Source organism: Anastrepha obliqua, chromosome 3 (genome assembly GCF_027943255.1).
Source record: "Anastrepha obliqua isolate idAnaObli1 chromosome 3, idAnaObli1_1.0, whole genome shotgun sequence".
NCBI lineage: Eukaryota > Metazoa > Arthropoda > Insecta > Diptera > Tephritidae > Anastrepha > Anastrepha obliqua.
The window spans coordinates 44135849-44154343 of record NC_072894.1 but is presented as its reverse complement, the minus strand read 5'-3'; the positions used below and the strand labels follow the sequence as shown (position 1 = coordinate 44154343).

At 37.7% G+C, this 18495-nt stretch overlaps 1 protein-coding gene across 1 annotated transcript; it reads right to left on the bottom strand.

Moving 5' to 3' along the window:
• Nucleotides 1-4417: 4417 nt before the first annotated feature.
• On the bottom strand, nt 4418-9472 carry LOC129242288 (alanine--tRNA ligase, mitochondrial-like). Its single transcript, XM_054878857.1, has 12 exons — nt 9220-9472; nt 8987-9160; nt 8783-8928; nt 8520-8723; nt 8315-8459; nt 8101-8240; nt 7047-8038; nt 6806-6962; nt 5363-5648; nt 5072-5292; nt 4812-5013; nt 4418-4754 (listed from the first exon to the last, which is right to left on the bottom strand). The coding sequence occupies exons 1-12, from the start codon at nt 9385-9387 to the stop codon at nt 4548-4550; spliced, it is 3042 nt and encodes a 1013-aa protein (XP_054734832.1). The 5' UTR covers nt 9388-9472; the 3' UTR covers nt 4418-4547.
• Between the last annotated feature and the right edge of the window lie 9023 nt (nt 9473-18495).

Sequence of the window (18495 nt, the reverse complement as noted above, 5' to 3'; positions counted from 1 at the left end):
TCTTCATATACATTTGGTTTTAATTCGTCCACCAATCCTTTAACATCTGAACAATATACCAGTGAATTTTCTGTATCGTTTGTAAAAAATTTCCTAAACTTCTTCTCTCTATCACGATAAAAGTAAGCAGTTGTTCCATTTGCCAACAAGTGTTTCCTCTTGAGTGCTGCCGCTAAATATTCAGCTCCGTCTTTAGGTAAACCTAAATTTCTTACAAGGTCATTCAATTCTTTTTGAGTAAAGGTTTGAGGAGCTTTCCTCTCACCAGCTGGCAGGAATTCATCATCCTCAGAACTCTCTTTATCATCGGATTTATCTACTTCCATTGCTTCATCCTCACTACATGGGTCGACATATATGGATCCAGAAGCCTCTGTTTTGTCTGAGTGTATCATTCTTTCTGGTTTTACTACTGAAGAAACGTTGGCATATGAAATTGAAGCTTTGGTGGCAGCCGTAAAACCACTGGTCTTCGTCATGCAAAAATAGCAATCTTCTCGAGACGCTGGTGTAGACCACATCATGGGTTTCGAAAATAGTAAATGCTTCCGTTCATTGGATTTTTCCCACTTCCATAGCATTGTGTTGCAACGACCACAAACTTTGTTAGATTTCTTGTAGCATTATACTCTAGAGAAGCCAAGTTACCCACTAATGTAGAGCTGCGGTCGCTGGATGACGACGACTGCGGGCCCGCTTTCTCACCCTGACCAGTCGCCGATACTGGGGTATCGCTCCCCTGCATCGTAAAGCACTTGCTTGTACTTGCCATGACGGCACGATAGCCGTTAACCCTGGGCTCCGCCAGATTGCTCTGTTGCCTACCGTCACCTCGTGGAGGTGCCCTGGTCGCAAGTACAAGCAAAAGAATAGATTCATATGCCAAGGTTTCTTCAGTAGTAAAACTATCCATGAACTAGCCTATTTGATCAAAATTTTGGGGGTGTACGGGCAAAACAAACCCCGGATTCGGATTCAGTGCGTCAAAATACACTGAAATCAGGTATAATACACTCATAAGAAAAGTTTTTAAAATTGACAAACGTCTATAAATGCGATTTTCAGCGATTTTTCATGAGGTTTCACGGTTTTTCGCTATTTACTTAAAATTTTGGGGGTGTACGGGCAAAACGGACACCGAATTCGGATTCAGCGCGTCAAAATACATAGGGATATATGGGTCTAGTCAAAAGTACTCCCCACTTTTTTTTTTTTGTGTGCCGGTGTAATCATCAACGAACGAATTTTCTAACAGACGTAAAAACTATTCTCGTAAATCTACATACCAACTTGATGAAAATGTTCCCGGAACAAACGCCAAATGGCACTCTAATCTAACTGATTTTTTTTTTATTCGGCTGCTAATCTGTGATTAAAATCCGTACCAAGAAATTATCGCCTTTGCTTGACATTTGTTAAAGTGACACCGCCTAGAGGAAATCTACCTTTGCACGTGCTTTCGATTTTTTACAGTTTTAATGGATTTGAAATTGCAACGAGTTTGTATTAAATTTTGCGTTAAAAATGAATTCAATAGCGCGAAAACCTTAGAAATGTTGGGAAACTCTTTCGGTAATGAACTTTTTAGAAGAGATCGTGAGTCCATCGAAGATAACGAACGTAGTGGCAAGCCGTCGACATCGAAAACTGGTAGAAACATCAATAAAGTGAAAGAAAAGTTGATCAATAACCGCAAATAACCCATCGGAGAGCTAGCGGAGAGCCCAAACATGTAAATAATGATTTGGGTTTGCGCCGTGTTGCTGCAAAGTGTCTTCTAAAGGACCTGCATTTCATGCAAAAAGGGACCACGCTGATATCGCCAAAGATATGATTTCAAGGGCTAATTCTGACCTAACATGACGAAACATTTATCAAATTCATGAAAGATATGTATGTTCAATTTCGATTATGCAGCAGACGTTAGTAAGTCAACAACACTAAGAGGCAACATCATCGATTTGACTTTTTCAAGACACATTACATTCGAAACACTCGCTTTCATTTCCTACTTTTCCTCTCATCGTCCTATCCTCAACAGAGAAATGGTTCATTACCATGCACCCAGGAAGAAGGCATATGCAAATACAAATATGTGAATTTATATACATATGCGCATATACATACATATATATGCTCACTCAAATAGGAGAGAGCCAGATGTCGAACATTGCCGAACGCGGGGCCGATTGTGCCTTTTTGTCGTTCGTTCCGCGTTCTCGCTTGCAGTTCAAGCAAGGTAACGCCGCATGAGCAAGATAACGCCGCATTTTTTGGTGCGTGCAGCCGGCTACATCGAATTTTAAGACGTTATCACGTCAAAATGAACCAAGACTAAACATATCAGTCAAACAAGAAAGCGATGCTCACGATTTTAATACATTACAACGCTATGGTACACTACGAATTTTTGCCAGATGGTCAGACAGTTAATAAGAACTATTATTTGGACGTTATGAGAGGTTTATGGCAAAAAAGAAATTAGTCGTGGGAAAACAACTCTTGAATTTTGCACCATCATTTCCCTGAATTTTTGACCGGAGTGAACGAACAAAATGAGTACCATCACTCACCTGATATGCCTCCCTGCGATTTTTTTTCTGTTTGATCGAGTCAAAAAAACACTACGGCGAACGCGTTTTAACAGTCGAAAAGAAGTAATGGAAAAATCTAAAGTAGAGTGCCAGTAGAGCGTTCGAGCGTTGCAGTTGATGGGGAGTACTTTGAAGGTGAGGAATAAATATGTATTTTTACACAAGCCTTCAAATGATAAGACTAATCACGCACGGTTTCCATGGATATTGACGTCGTTGTATAGAAACAAAGATTGTGAAGATGATGAGCAAGCTAAACCCTTGGAACAGCATTTTTTGCGTCTATAGAAGTTTTAGCATAGATTTTGATTAAAAGTTTATTCAACAGAGAAAATTTCCTCATCTGTGAGAAGAATATTTTCATGGCCGTTGACCGCGTGCCACCGATGAAGCCACTAGTATCTGTCGGGTCTAATTTTCTCCAAGCGCGTTGTCAAAAGATGGCCAGTTGAGCCGCGGAAGGCTTTAATGGAAGGAGATCATCTCTAATTCGTCTTGGCATGGATCTGGTCGATACATTCATTTCTCTGGAGATGATTTTCTTCTTTCTAAGAGAATTTCTGTTATGGCTGCAAGGACGATCAACCACGCGAGGACGATGACTTCTTTTTCCGTTCGTCACTTCAGACGTTTAGGAAAAACAATTGATCGTTCGGTAAACAAACATTTTCGAAATGCATGCGAACAAAAGTAAAAATAACGGAACTATGAGCCAAGAGTCAGCAAGTGGCGAGTAGATGAAGCAACTGATATAAATGAATTGTGTTGGCAACGCGGGACTGCCTTAAATTACATGTGTTGGTAAGGCAGTGCGTCTAATGAGCTATAGACATACTCGCTAGCGGCGATTCTTGCTCGATAACTTTGTTGTTGCTTTCACATGCAAATTTTTCGTCAAGTTAATCGAGATATATAATATATAGTATATAGCGAGCGAGAAAATGGTAAATAGAAGAGGCCTTATATAAGCTTATTAACACGTTCGCGGACGTGAATGCTATAGCATTCATTTTTATAATGATGCAAAATGACGTGAATGCTACAGCATTCAAATTTTGTAGCCAAGTTTTGTTCATTTAATTTCCTGTAACTTTAAGTTTTTGTCATTAATATACATTTTAAAGTAATGACCACTTGATTCATTATATAACAGTTAAAATACAATGTTCTGACTACTCTTATAATATATGTATAATCAGATTTTGAATATTACAACTAGTTTAAAAAATAATTGTCTGCCTCTTTTTACAAGCTCCCTGAAATTTTTAGTGTCCGCGAACGTGTTAAGAGCCCTTATATGTATAAGCTTATATTAAAAGAAAACTTTAATTACCCCTTTTTCGTGTGAATGTATATTAGATTAAATAACCAATATACGTTATTTTTCTTTTATTTTTTATTTCAGCACTAATTAACTACTTTACATACTTTTTTACTACCTGTAGGCAAGAAGGAGAAAACATTTTTTTCTATTTCCTTCGTAAATGTAAGGGAGTGTTGAAACTCACGTGTCACCTTTTATAGTCGAATCATGGATGCGATTTTATTTCAAAATAAAATATTTCTTTCAATTAAAAAAAAAAAAAATAAATTTCTATTGAAAGTTTTTGCTTCAGACCACAATGTATACAGTGAGCCCAATAGTCAAAACAAAAATGTTATACATTCTTATTTGACAATTCGTTTGAATGTATGGGTTGAACCTTTTCATGAGATGTAATAGAAAAAAATTTCATTACTTTAAGCAAAAAACTAACACATATAAATCACTTCACATACAAATTATCAAACAAGCATGTTGTACACTTTAGTTCAGACAAATATTTTTATTTGATTTTTTTTCGTCTTATTCTATAAAAAACCAAATTATTTATTGGTTGAGAATTGTTTTGAATCTCAAATAGGAATTCAGCTATATGCAAGTATTTTGCAAATTTCAAATTAATACTAAAATCACAACAAAATACGTTTAAACGCAAAGTCATTTGCTCTGGCGAGTGCCTCCTCCAATTGTTCTTCGAACTGCGTACACACTTTTTTACCTTTCATGTTGCACACTTCTGCTGAATTCTGGCCCTTTGGTGCAGCGACTTGTGACTTAAAAACCAAGGCGAATTCCCTTAACCATTGTTCCGCATCAAATTGGTCGCTGATAAATTTCTATCAAGAGATATATTACAGCTATAGAATCATAAATATATTTTATTTTCGAGCTACCTTGGGAACACAACAACGTGCTTTAACAATGCCCTCACACATACTGGCCACGAGAATCGGACGATCGGGGCATAGTTTTGTTGCTCTTTGTAATGGCACCTCTTCGACCAATACTGAACTTCTGATGTAGTGCACAATGAATGGGTGTGTCTCCGTGGTTTTTTCTTGAAGTAATGTTTTCATTTCCACCTCAACAAATTCCCTACAATTGGAGACCGTGTGTGGTCATTGACAAATGTAAAAATTGATAAATTACTCACTTTAAAGTTGTACGCGTGGTTTCCTTAAGCTTTTTCAATATATCATTGATACGCTCCAGCGTATCGATTTTAAACGCATATGGCAAAACCACTTCCGTGTGTAAAAGATTATGGCGTATCTTTTGTAATTCGATTTCTGTAGCGTTTGTGAGCTTATCAGTCTTAAATTGCTCATCCAACATATCTACACGATGTTGCAAGAGCGCTGCTGTTTTTAAAGCCTATAAAAAGAGAATACACAATAAATTGCAAATGTATAAAAATGTATGTAATATAATAATTTGGCCATACGTTTTCCGCCGCAGTTCCAGCCACTGCTGTAAAAGCAAATCGTGCGCGGTTGGTTTGCTTAAGGTTTGTAATAGTGAAATATTCCAATTCGTGGGTGTTTGTGACGTGGGTTCCACAGCACAATTCCTTTGAATGTAATTGAGGATGTTCGCATTTTATGCTAATCAAACGCAAGCCAGTCTCTGGATATATTTCACCAGGCACCATAGTGATGTCGTCTTGTTGCAATACATCACTGGCATTTATAGTCGTCACATCCACTGGCACTTTCGAGTTAATAGTCTGTCTATTGGTTTAAATTGGAATGCATATATTAATTTATATACTATATACGAGTATGTATATACTTAGTTCTGCCATAAGTTCTGTTACAAGTTAAGTCCGTTATAGATATTAAATTATGATACTTTCTTTAACGGAGTTAGCTTAATCATGTAAATATTAAAAAAGATTTTAATTTCCAATTGAAATGGTCATCGTTTGGTTTTACACAAGCCTTGAAGCGATTAGGCCATTTAGCTATGGCAGCACGCACGGTTTCCATGGATATTGACGTAGCTGCTCGAACAAAAGATTGTTTAAGACTCTCCAAATTTCTGTGAGGCCTTCGACAGGCCATGTTCTCCAATTCTGACACAAACTGTGGTACAATGGATTCAAATCTGGACTTCCAGACGGCCAATCTTTTGCGGCTATAAGCCCCGGAGTATTGTTTTTAGCCACTGCTGGGTGGTTTTTGCCTTATGAGATGAAGCGAAATCTTGCTGAAAGATCCACAGCTCTCCATTGAAGAAACTACTACTCAACTGATTCACCAAGTCTTCTAAGACATCCCCGCGTACAATTTTGCCCCGGTCTTAGCGCCTTTTTCGCAGAATATAGCGCCTTTACAAGAACCAAACTAAGCCCACTCATCTAACACCCCTCTCCCTCTGCAACCAACCTGGCTGCACAGCAAGTTTCCAGAGACTACCATTAGGTGAACTAGACGAAGACGACCGGTGATTTACACTACACTGACAGGGATAAGTATACTGCTACAACAACAACAACACTACCAAACCATTACGGAGGCTGCAACAACAATTTTGCGCCTTTATAGCATAGATTTTGTGGTTTTACTTATTAAAAACTACTTCAACAGTGAGTCTTATCATCTGAGAAAAGAATATTTTCATGTCGCCGAAGAAGCTGCTTGCATCTTTCGAATCTAATTTTCTTCAAGCGCGTTGTCAAAAGATTACCAGTTAAGCGACGGAAGGCTTTCATGTTGAGATTATCTTTCAATAGTCTTGGTCGATACATTCATTTCCCTGGACGTGATTTTCTGCTTTCTAAGAGGATTTATGCGAAGTCTTTCTCGAACGACTTTTTTGTCACAGAATTTATGGCAAGACTAAGTACATGCGATTATATAAGATTTAGCTTTAATTTAGAATTTACCCAATTAAATCCTCTAGGCGAATAATATCTTCCTTTGTTATGCGTTTATCAATTATGCCTACTTCCAGCTTGCAATTGTCACTTGTGACGGCACTAGAGACCTGATATGTTGTCTTTTTGAAGAGCGTCCGGATGGCCCCATTTAATAAGTGTGTTGCTATAAAAATAGAATTATATAAAATTTTATTCTTTTTTTTATACGTGACGTAATTTATTCAACCATTAAGATTGTGTTACAAACCTGTATGATGGCATGCAGTCATTTTACGGTGATTAACATCCACCAAAATATGCACATGAGCACCCGTCTTCAATATGATCTCCTTTTCCACTTTCGGCAATTTACATACATGTACAATGCAATCATTTATACATTTTACTTCCACGACCGGCAGTTGGTGGTTGATAGCATCATTCGTTTCACTCGTCAATTGGATTGCACCGAAATCCCCTTGCTGACCGCCGGATTCATAATAAAAGTTGCTGACGTCTGTTACAATGTATAACAATTCCCCTTCGGGCACTAAATTATTCAATTTCACTGTGTCCATTTCCGCACCCCGGTAAATCATGCCAGTAACCTGAGCCAAAAGAGGGGGAATATTGTACTTTTTATCATCTACATCATATTTGTAACAGTATTTCCAACTATTATCGGTGGGATTTAATTTTTTGGTGAACTGCATTATTGCTTCGATGTCACGTCGTTGATTGGCGAGTTTATCTTCGCTACTGGCATTTTGACCGTTTAATGAGGCTTTCGATTTCATTTTAGCATTTGTTATTTCAGCGAGATAACCATGCAAATCGCATTCCATGTTTTCCAACTCCGCCAGCTTTTTAAAGTTATCTTCAGTCAAACCATAAGTGTCAGTAAGCTTGTATAGAAATTTACCAGGCAATACATTATTTTTAAAGGTTTCTTTTTGCGCGTGAAATTCCCGGTAGGCGGGTACAAAACCGGGACACTCCATCAAGTCAATATCCTCCAAGTTAGGGAACTCAGTTAACGCCTCAACAAATGCTTTCGAAGAGCTTTCTCGCAGCGCCTTAAAAACTTCTTGTTCGTGTGCTATTAACTCGAGTATAGAATTCTGCTTGTTATACATTTCTGGATATGCCGTGCCTATCGTCTCTACAACTATTGGTATAAGTTGCGACAATAATTTCTCATTTGCAAATATGTTTTCGCTTATTGTAAATGATTTGCGCAGTACTCTTCGAAGCTTTTGACTAAACCGGAAAGAAAAAAGTTTGATTATTTTATATTCTTATTTTATACTTAGTATCAATACTTTTGATCCGGTAACATGCCATCTGCCAAGCATGTCGTAATCATACGAGCATGATCTGCCAAAATTCTGTACCCTGTGTCCAAAGCAGCGATTTCAGTACCAGTTGGAAAAGTGCCCGCGTAGTGGGGAGCGTTTGTAATCTGAATGACGTATGATTAAATTTTATCAGCTCTTTTACATTTTTTCTTTGTACTTTTAAAAAATGAATACACACCTTCTGAATGGTTTTGAAAATCGGCGTGAATAGGTCCGTATCGTAGTTGGATGTTTTCTGTTGTAAAATGGCAGTCAATCGCTCAAACCCCATACCAGTGTCTACATGTTGTGCAGGCAATTGTGTAACAGATCCATCTTCGTTCCTAAAACAAAATACTTGTGCACTTAGTATATATATATTTTTTTAAATATATTGTATTTACCGATTGTATTGTATAAAAACTAAATTCCACAATTCTGTTAAATCTGGCTTATCTGCATTAACGAATTTCGCACGTTCGTGACTCTTGCTTACAGTCGGACAATGGTCGATGTGTATTTCCGTGCATGGACCACATGGGCCAGTTGTTCCCATCTCCCAGAAGTTTTCCTTGCAGCCAAATGGCAAGACACGTTCAGCGGGAAATCTATATCAAAGGTTTAGTTATAATTAAACTAACGCGCTTAAATCTTAATGAATACAAACCCCAAACTGCGCCAAATCTCGAAGCATTCCAAATCGGCAGGCAAACCAAGTACCTTATCGCCTGCAAAATAAGTTACATACAACCTACCAGGATCAATATTAAATGGGCCACGTAAAAGCTGGAAAGCCATTTCGCAAGCTTCTCGCTGTTGATATAAAACTTCTATAAAATATGTGAAAATAATTGAACATTGTATAGAATACCTTAAAATAATCTCCAAACGACCAGTTTCCCAACATTTCAAAAAATGTGTGATGATAGCCATCTTGTCCGACCACAGAGAGATCATTATGTTTGCCACCAACTCGAACACATTTCTGTGAATTGGTTACACGGGGATAGGGCGCTTGACTCTTGCCCAAGAAAACCGACTTAAACTAGAAATACCCTTAAAGTGGTAGTTGTATGTGTTTATTTATAGTTATTCAATATCTACTTGATTCATGCCCGCATTAACAAAGGCCACAGTGGGATCACAGAATGGCACTACCGGACTGGAACGTACAAATTTGTGGTCATGATTTATTGTAAAGTAGTCAATGAACGTTTTGCGAATTTCTCCTGAGGAGAGCACGCGTTGTAACTTCTTAGCTGAAGAATACATCACGATCCACCAGCGCACATCGAATTAAATAATGATTTTATAATCTATTGTTTGTTAATTTTCACTTTTATTACAAAAGCCGGGACGAACACCACTCCGAAGTAATAACCCAATAACAACATATTCAGTACCATATGTAAAGTCGCGTTGCCAACTAAGTGTAGGGGAAATAACATATGTTAAGAGTTTATCGATATTTTTTACTTAGTATTCTAATGCAAAAAATTAAATATCTGTTGCATATTAGATGAAAAGTACTGTAAGAAAATTAAACAAAACATGTGTCCGTAGAAAACAGCTGCTTTTGTTTGCAAATTGTTAAATAAAATTGGTCTAATGAATTAAAACTTTGTTATCTGAGCTTGGCATGTAGAATCACGGATATGGCTCATCAAATTTATTTGCAATTTGCAATGTGCACTGCTGAAAAAATTCTACATTTAATTTGGATCCATTAATAGGGTTCTGTGTTTAACGTTAAATCTATAATAAGATCTTCATTTACTTCGAGAACACCCCGAACAGTATAAAGAGTACACCAGGAAATAATCATCTTGCTTTCACGTTTACAGGAACTAGCACCTAAATTTGAGAAATTAAAACAAACACGCGAGTTATAAATTTTAAATTTAAAAAGTGATCTTAATCTGAAAAGTTTAATATACAAACAAAAATTCTTCACAATAAAAGGATATTGCGACTAGAGAGAGAAACATATTTTTTTCAAATGGAGGAGGATTTTTAATGAAGACACTGCTTCGATGAAGCCACTATTGTATATTTGATACAAGTCCTTGATATTGACGAACTCATTAATAACAGAGGACTTCCGATTAGCAAGGCTAACATTTGTATGACACCGCCACGATTTTAAGGATGAAATGTTCACTAAAGTGACATAGGTGAGAAAAATTAAATTGTCTTGCCTAATTTTATGTTTTATTAAAATGGAGTTCGCCTCACATGTTTTTTTATTTCCTAGAAACACCAGTTAGCTATTTTTATTTGTTACTCTTTGCTTCATTTTCAAATATGTTTCTACAAAAATCTGTTGACACAGGGTAAACTAGTTAAAATGTTCATATTTCTTACCTCAATTTTTTTAAATTTCATAGCCCTATTTATTACAGAGTTCGTAAATACTTATCATTGATGAGTAAAATATCCCTCATTCAGCTGATAAAAACGCAATTCAGTGCATTTTGTTTTGAGTTTTTCATTTCTGCTTAAAACCAAACAAGAGAGCATCAGTTATTTTTTGAAAGAACGAAAAAATCATTTATTAACATTCCTCTTTCGACATTCTTTTAACATGCGCTCTTTGAAAGCATCAACCGAATTGAGTGTTCGCTAGCTTATTCTCTCCTCTCAGATAATTTAAAAATGATAAACTCTCTTCAACAATAGCAATCATTTTGTATGCTCAGTGAGTTTTCTTTGAAAGCATCATTTTTTATCACTCTTTTATATTGACACATTTTCCTACTTGAATTTCTATCGCCGTTAGTTTTTATTAAAGCATTTTTGTGGCTAGTTTGCGTTTGCACGTGTTTCGCGTGTGTAAAAAGTATAAAAAATGGGCAGATTTTCTAGCTGTTTATCAAATTGAATGAAAGTTTATTCAAAAGTACAGATTTTGACGAACCGAACGTGGATCAGTCTTAAATAATATATTTAATCGACTTTCATTAAATTCAATGAACCTCAACTTTTATGAATTTTCTTTTACTTTCTTTCTTTGAAATTCTTTGAAATGTTTATTTTCATATAAGTTTTATTTATTATTTATATTTAGAAAAAATAAATGAAATAAACTTCACTATTCTTGCAAAGTATTACTTTCATTAAATAAAGCAGAAATTGGTTAGGGTATGCTTGAAATGCATATTTATAATTGAGCAATGCCAAAAGGGACAATATTGAATATCAAATTACTTATCATTGATAAATTCATATAAACTTGAGCTCAAATAAAGAGCGCATCATTTACAAAACTCGGGGGATGAAAACAAAACGAATGCTCACAGAACGACGAGCACTCTTTGTATACAAACAAATGAGTAATAAAAGTGTTTGAGGAGTTTACGCAAGATAGATCCTCTCAATGATTTACTCAGAGAATATTTTGTATGAGTTGTATTGCTTTTGGTGATAGCTTGAAAGAGTAAACGCATAAACCGATCGTAACCAAATTTGAAACACGAACTGGATACCTTACCGGGATGGTCATAGGCTAAAAAATATTTTGATATATATAGGGGGCGTGGCACCTCCCATACAAATGGAGTTTTTAACAGGCCGTATTTCTGAAAGTATTTACGTTAGACCACTGAAATTTGGTAAGGGGTTATATGACATTAATCCTTACCACATCCACAAAAACTGTGTGTAACGAAAAAGGGGGCGTGGTACCTCCCATACAACTAGAATTTTTAACAGTCCGTATTTCTGGAAGTATTTACGTTAGACTACTGAAATTTGGTAAGGGGTTATATGATATTAATCCTTACCACATCCACAAAAACTGCGTATAACTAAAGAGGGGGCGTGGCACCTCCCATGCAAATGGATTTTTTAACAGTCCGTATTTCTGGAAGTATTTACGTTAGACTACTGAAATTTGGTAAGGGGTTATATGACATTAATCCTTACCACATCCAGAAAAACTGTGTATAACGAAAAAGGGGGCGTGGTACCTCCCATACAACTGGAATTTTTAACAGTCCGTATTTCTGGAAATATTTACGTTAGACTACTGAAATTTGGTAAGGGGTTATATGACATTGATCCTTACCACATCCAGAAAAACTGCGTATAACGAAAAAGAGGGCGTGGCACCTCCCATACAACTGGAATTTTTTATAGTCCATATCTCTGGAAGTATTTAGGCTAGGCCAATGAAATTTGGTAAGGGGTTATATGAGGTTAATCCCTAACATCTCCAAGAAAACTGAGAAAAACGATAAAGGGGGCTTAGCACCTCCCATATAAATGCAATTTTTCATTGTCCATATCTCCGGAAGTATTTGGGCTAGACAACTGAAATTTGGTAAGAGATTATACAAGGTTAATACCTAACACCTGCATGAAAACTGGTGATAGCTAGAAATAGGGCGTGACACCTCCTATACAAATGGGATTTTTCATGCTGCATATCACTGGACGCATTTATGGTAGAATATCAAAAAATGGTAAAAAGTTTAATGAAGTTAGTATTTAGTACTCCTAGAAAAAATATGAGCTTAGAGAAAAATGGGGGTTAGCCCATTTGATATAGAACAGAATTTATATTATCAATGATAGAGGTATTGCTGAATTGAATGCATTCTCTTATTGGTAAAGCTTTATCGGTAAGTAAACAGTCTAGCAATCTAACCAACTCATGGCCAATTATATGTAGCCTGCTCCAGAGTTGGCGCACCGAAAAACCTTTTTATTTATACTCAAAATAATATAAGAAAAAATGTCGTATATCCGATCGTTTTAAATAATACCTAAACTGACTTAAAAACGCTAAAGTTGTTTTATTTACATAGCATACTTTTTGATAGAAATGTGGGGTGAAACCCACGGGTATAAGCTAGTTCGTTTATAATTAACCAATACTTAAGGTTCGTTTTAGTTAGAAACGGTATTACATCTTTTCCAAAGAAGCGTTTTCAAAACAGGCGAACATTTTTTTTTAGATATTTTTTCAGTTATTGCCAAGAACAATTTAGAGAAGTGAATAAACTAATCTCGAAAATCATTATCAATATCAGAGAATAAGGACAATGTTTTACATCTGAGTTCCCAGATGCCTAATAAACAGCTTATTCTTATAAAGCCACAGCCAGAATGCGTTTCACTTGTACAAATTGTGCTTTAACCGCTTTTACATTGGTTCGGCACACGAAGTGTAACCAACTTCAGACCGCTCTCACAGCGGATGCACAGGCATCAGCTGTCTGTTAGTTGGCTAAATGAAAGTCCAGAGTATTGTTTACAAGCGCGCGGGACCATTTTGCTAAGAGTAAACGCGAAAAAAGAAAATCAGTAATGGATTTCAAATCAGTAATGGATGGTGTAGAAGTCCACGCAAGTGGGGAAAGTTACTACTCGCCATTCACTTGGGAGTGGCCAGGATGATTCTTCTGCATATGCTTCAAGCAGGTCACAACGTCCGGGACTAGCCCACGTATCCTCTGGGTAGCTTCCGAACACCCGCTCGGGAGTGAGCTAACATGAGACACTGCCATTCAAGAGATGCGATAGACGGCGCAAGGCAAGAAAACCATAGGACCTTGTGTCGTCCACTACAGCTGCCATGTAAAGGAGCGCATATTCGGTGTCGGATTTGTTGTGGGAGAGAGACTTCGTCGCCAAGTACTGTCGTTCACTCCGGTGGACGATGCGACCAAAGATTCCTTCTGTTTCCTGATCGAAAAACACGAAACCAGATTGATTATGTTGTGATAGATGGAAGACACGCTTCTAATGTATTAGATGTACGTACGATCCAACATCACGGGGCCCAACATCGACTCGGATCACTACCTTGTTGCAGCCAAACTGCGAACTCGACTCTCACTCCTGCTCTCAGAGAGTTCTGCCCAACAAACTAGCATGCACGAACAATGGAGCAACATTTCTCGTTCTCTACGTACCGCCGCCTAAGAAGAAATCGGATTCCGGCGAGCCCGAAAAAACAGTTGGTACGACGAGGAATGTCATGCAGAAAGAAAGGATGCCGCCTATAGAGCCACTCTGCGATCGGGCGCAACGCGAGCCATGTGGGATCGGTACAGAGAGCTAAGAAGAAGAGGAAGGAAGGAAGAGAGACGTGTTATCCGAAAGAAAAAACCAGAGGCCGATATATGGGAGTGCGAGGAGCTTGAGATGTTGGCCAATAGGAGCAACGACCGAAAATTCTACCAGAAAGTTCGGCGACTTGCAGAAGGTTTTAAGACCGGGGCGTTTTCCTGTAAGAACAAAGACGGCGATCTGGTGACTGACGTACAGAGCAATCTTAAATTATGGAGGGAACACTTCCCGAACCTGTTAAACAGTGACAGCTGCGCATGTCACAGAGAATGTGAAGATCCCGATACCCCAATCGTTGACGGCTTTGTTGTTCTTTAGCCGCGTTATCGCTATTCTCACCTCGTCATGGTCGGGTAGCGGAGCGACAAGCTGGTAAGGTGCATGCATCAGGTCCTATGCAAAATATGGTCGGATGAAAGCATGACAGCCGATTGGAGTTTAAGTGTGCTCTTCCCAATCCATAAGAAGGGCGATCCTGCAATTTGTGCCAATTACCGCGGGATTAGTCTTCTAAATATCGCATATAAGGTTCTAGCGAGCGTATTGTGTGAAAGGCTGAAGCCCACCGTCAACCAACTGATTGGACCTTATTAGTGTGGCTTCAGACCTGGAAAGTCTACCATCGACCAAATATTCACAATACGCCAAATCTTGGAAAAGACCCACGAAAGGAGAATCGACACACACCATCTTTTCGTCGACTTCAAAGCTGCATTCGACAGTACAGAAAGGAGTTACCTGTCTGCCGCTATATCTGAATTTGGTATCCCCGCAAAACTAATACGGCTATGTAAGATGACGTTGCTCAACACCAGCAGCGCCGTCAGAATTGGGAAGGACCTCTCCGAGCCGTTTGATACCAAACGAGGTTTCAGACAGGGTGACTCACTGTCGTGTGACTTCTTTAACCTGATGTTGGAGAGCATCGTACGAGCCGCAGAACTTAATCGCTCAGGCACAATATTTTATAAGAGCGTACAATTGTTGGCGTATGCCGATGATATCGATATCATCGGCCTTAACAACCGCGCTGTTAGTTCTGCCTTCTCCAAACTGGATAAAGAGGCAAAGCGAATGGGTCTGGTGGTGAACGAGGACAAAACGAAGTACCTCCTGTCTTCAAACAAACAGTCGGCACCCACGTCACTGTTGACAGTTATAATTTTGAGGTTGTAAAAGACTTCGTTTATTTAGGAACCAGCATTAACACCGATAACAATGTCAGCCTTGAATTCCAACGCAGAATCTCTCTTGCCAACAAGTGCTACTTTGGACTAAGTAGGCAACTGAGCAGTAAAGTCCTCTCTCGACGAACAAAACTAACACTCTACAAGGCTCTCATCATGCCCGTCCTAACGTATGGCACAGAAGCTTGAACGATGACAATAACCGATGAGGCAACAGTAGAGTGTTTGAGAGAAAGATTCTGCGTAAGATTTTTGGACCTTTGCACGTTGGCAGCGACGAATATCGGAGGCGATGGAACGATGAGCTGTATCAGCTTTACGACGACATAGACATAGCACACCGAATAAAGATTCAGCGGCTACGCTGGCTGGGTCACGTCCTCCGAATCGATACAAACGCTCGATGCGGTACCAGCTGGTGGTAGCAGAGGAAGAGGAAGGCCTCCTCTGTGTTGGAAAGATCAGGTGGAGAAAGACTTGGCTTCACTTGGTGTGTGCAACTGGCGCCGGTTAGCACGAGAAAGAAACGACTGGCGCGCTTTGTTAAACTCGGCCAAAATCGCGTATGCGGTTATAGCGCCAATTAAGAAGAAGAAGAGAATGGATTTCAATAGTGTGATTGCATTATATTTGGGTCGAAAATCACCACCAGCGATTGTTCGTTAGCTCAAGCACGTTAAAATAAATAAAGTTTTTGTTTATGGCACCATTACTCGTTACAATGATACTAGTAGCGTCGCGAAACGTTCTGGAGGTGGTCATCAAAAGACTGCAACGTCACGTGAAATTGTTCAAAAAGTGAAGAATTGACTTGAGCGAAATTCTCGACGAATTGTTAATAAAATAGCGAAAGAACAGAGAATATCTGGCCTTAGCATTCGCAGCTTACTGAAAAATGATCTCAAAGTCAAGACTTACAAGATCCAAAAGTCACATGATCTCACACCAAAGCAGCAACAAGTCAGACTAGACAGAGCGAAGGAGTTGCTTCGAGAAATTTTTCAAATTAAGCAATTCGTAAACACCCAAAACGATAGGGTTTATTTGACCGCCCGTTCATACGAGAATTTGAGTCATCGATTGGCCACCAGCAGGCAGCACCCGCCACAGGTAATAATTTGGGCTGCTATAACAACAGATAGGCTCTCTTCAATCTTCATCGAGCCTGACGTCAAGGTAAATGCGAAATATTATCAGGAAAGTATTCTGGTGGTTGCTTTGAAGCCGTTGGCAGACAAACATTTCGGTGGTAGACCATGGACGTTTCAACAAAACTCGGCACCGTCTCACAAAGCTCGAGGGAATCAAGAATGGCTAAAAACGACGCTCCGAACTTCATAATGTCCATTCAATGGCTCTCAAATTCACCAGGCGCGAATCCGATGGATTATTCTCTTTGGGCCATTTTGGAGAGCAAGGTGCCAACTAGTTTCCAGGCGCTGAAAAAAGCGATTGTCCACAACTGGGCCAAATTACCTGCTAGTCATATTCGGGCTGCTTGCGATTCCTTTCTGGACCGTTTCAAGGCCATAGTCAAGGCAAAAGGTGGTCATATCGAGCAAAAGTAAACTGATTCTTAATTTTGTATTATTTTCACATATAGTATTTTTTACTTTGAATTGAATAAAAGTACTTTTCCCAACTGAATTTATGGCCGTTTTAATTGGTTACACTTCGAGTGCCGGACCCTGTATTCAATTTGTCATAACTGCCCAATTAGACAGTAATTGTCCTTAGGCTTCACATTTTCATAATGAAATTGCCTATAATTTTAAGATTTTTAATTATTTTGTTTTTACAAAGTTTGCCATATAAAAAGAATGAATAAAAATGAACAATATTAAAAGAAGCTTGAAAGTGTCCTTTTTCTATTTATTTCAACCGTTGTAACTTAAAAAGTTACGATATCCGTAGAATAGTAGTTTTATTCACTGAACTTCGCTCATTTTCGTGTTCAGCGACCCAAAGTTAGTCTAAAAACATTTTCGTCGTGTTAACTAGCGTTATCATTATGCGATTCTATTAAAAATTGGTAAGTATTTACATTGACACATACACAGGTAATAATTTATTGCTCCAATAAATTACATTTGTAAAATTAATTAAAAGTATGAGTTACTGCTTGCATTTCTGCTTGCAATCTGTGACGCAGACATGGAATGTGTACTCAAATTTCAAAATTCCAAATGTCAATTATCACAAATTAACACAATACAACTAAAGTGGTTAAATACAACAAAGTATGAAATTTTATTACTAATAGAATAATATTTAAGTTGTATCATCACGTGTACATTTATTATACACACATATTTACTTTTTTTAACATTTATTAGTTTCACATTCAATTTGTTTGTGATTTTAAAATAATTGTGATCTAATATTGTACTAAATATACATACGATTATGTTGGTAATAGGTTTTTAAAACCTCTTGAATAAACACTTCGACAAACAGTTAACAAACATAGAAAATACATGTAAAATATCTAGGAAACTGTTTCCAAGTTTTTAGATGCCAAATAGTCTATATAAGCCGGAAACGCCCGATGAGAAAATTTGAGAATATCTGTACATATTTTGTTTAGTTAAAGTGAATTCTCCGCAAACTACCGACAAATTTCTATGAACTTACAAATGTAGACTTACATATAATTATAAATGATGCAATTTTTTATTATTGACATTTTGGTCATACATTTTTGAAATTAAGTTATTTTGTCGAATTTCAAATGGTTCGCGAAGGATTCATTTAGTTATACTTGTATCTTGATAAGTGCACACTTTTCTAGTTAATTATAAAAAATAGAAAGTTTAGATTGCCTTCCGACTCAAATAAAAACAAACACGTATTTTAAATATTTTTAAAAACTTCTTGAACAAAAAGAATATAAAAAAACAGTACTGTGGATATGTATACATAAAAAAAAAGACCGATCAACAGTTTTAGCTCGAATCCTTTCGTTTTTTTGTAAACAGTGAATATCTATATACATATATACTGCCATGATTATTTGTGTATGTGCATACGATATAAGCTCCACGAAACGTCTACAGGAGTGAATTCTAGGCGATTATTCTGCATCAGGCGGTCGGTAAAATTTGCTTATTATCTTTAT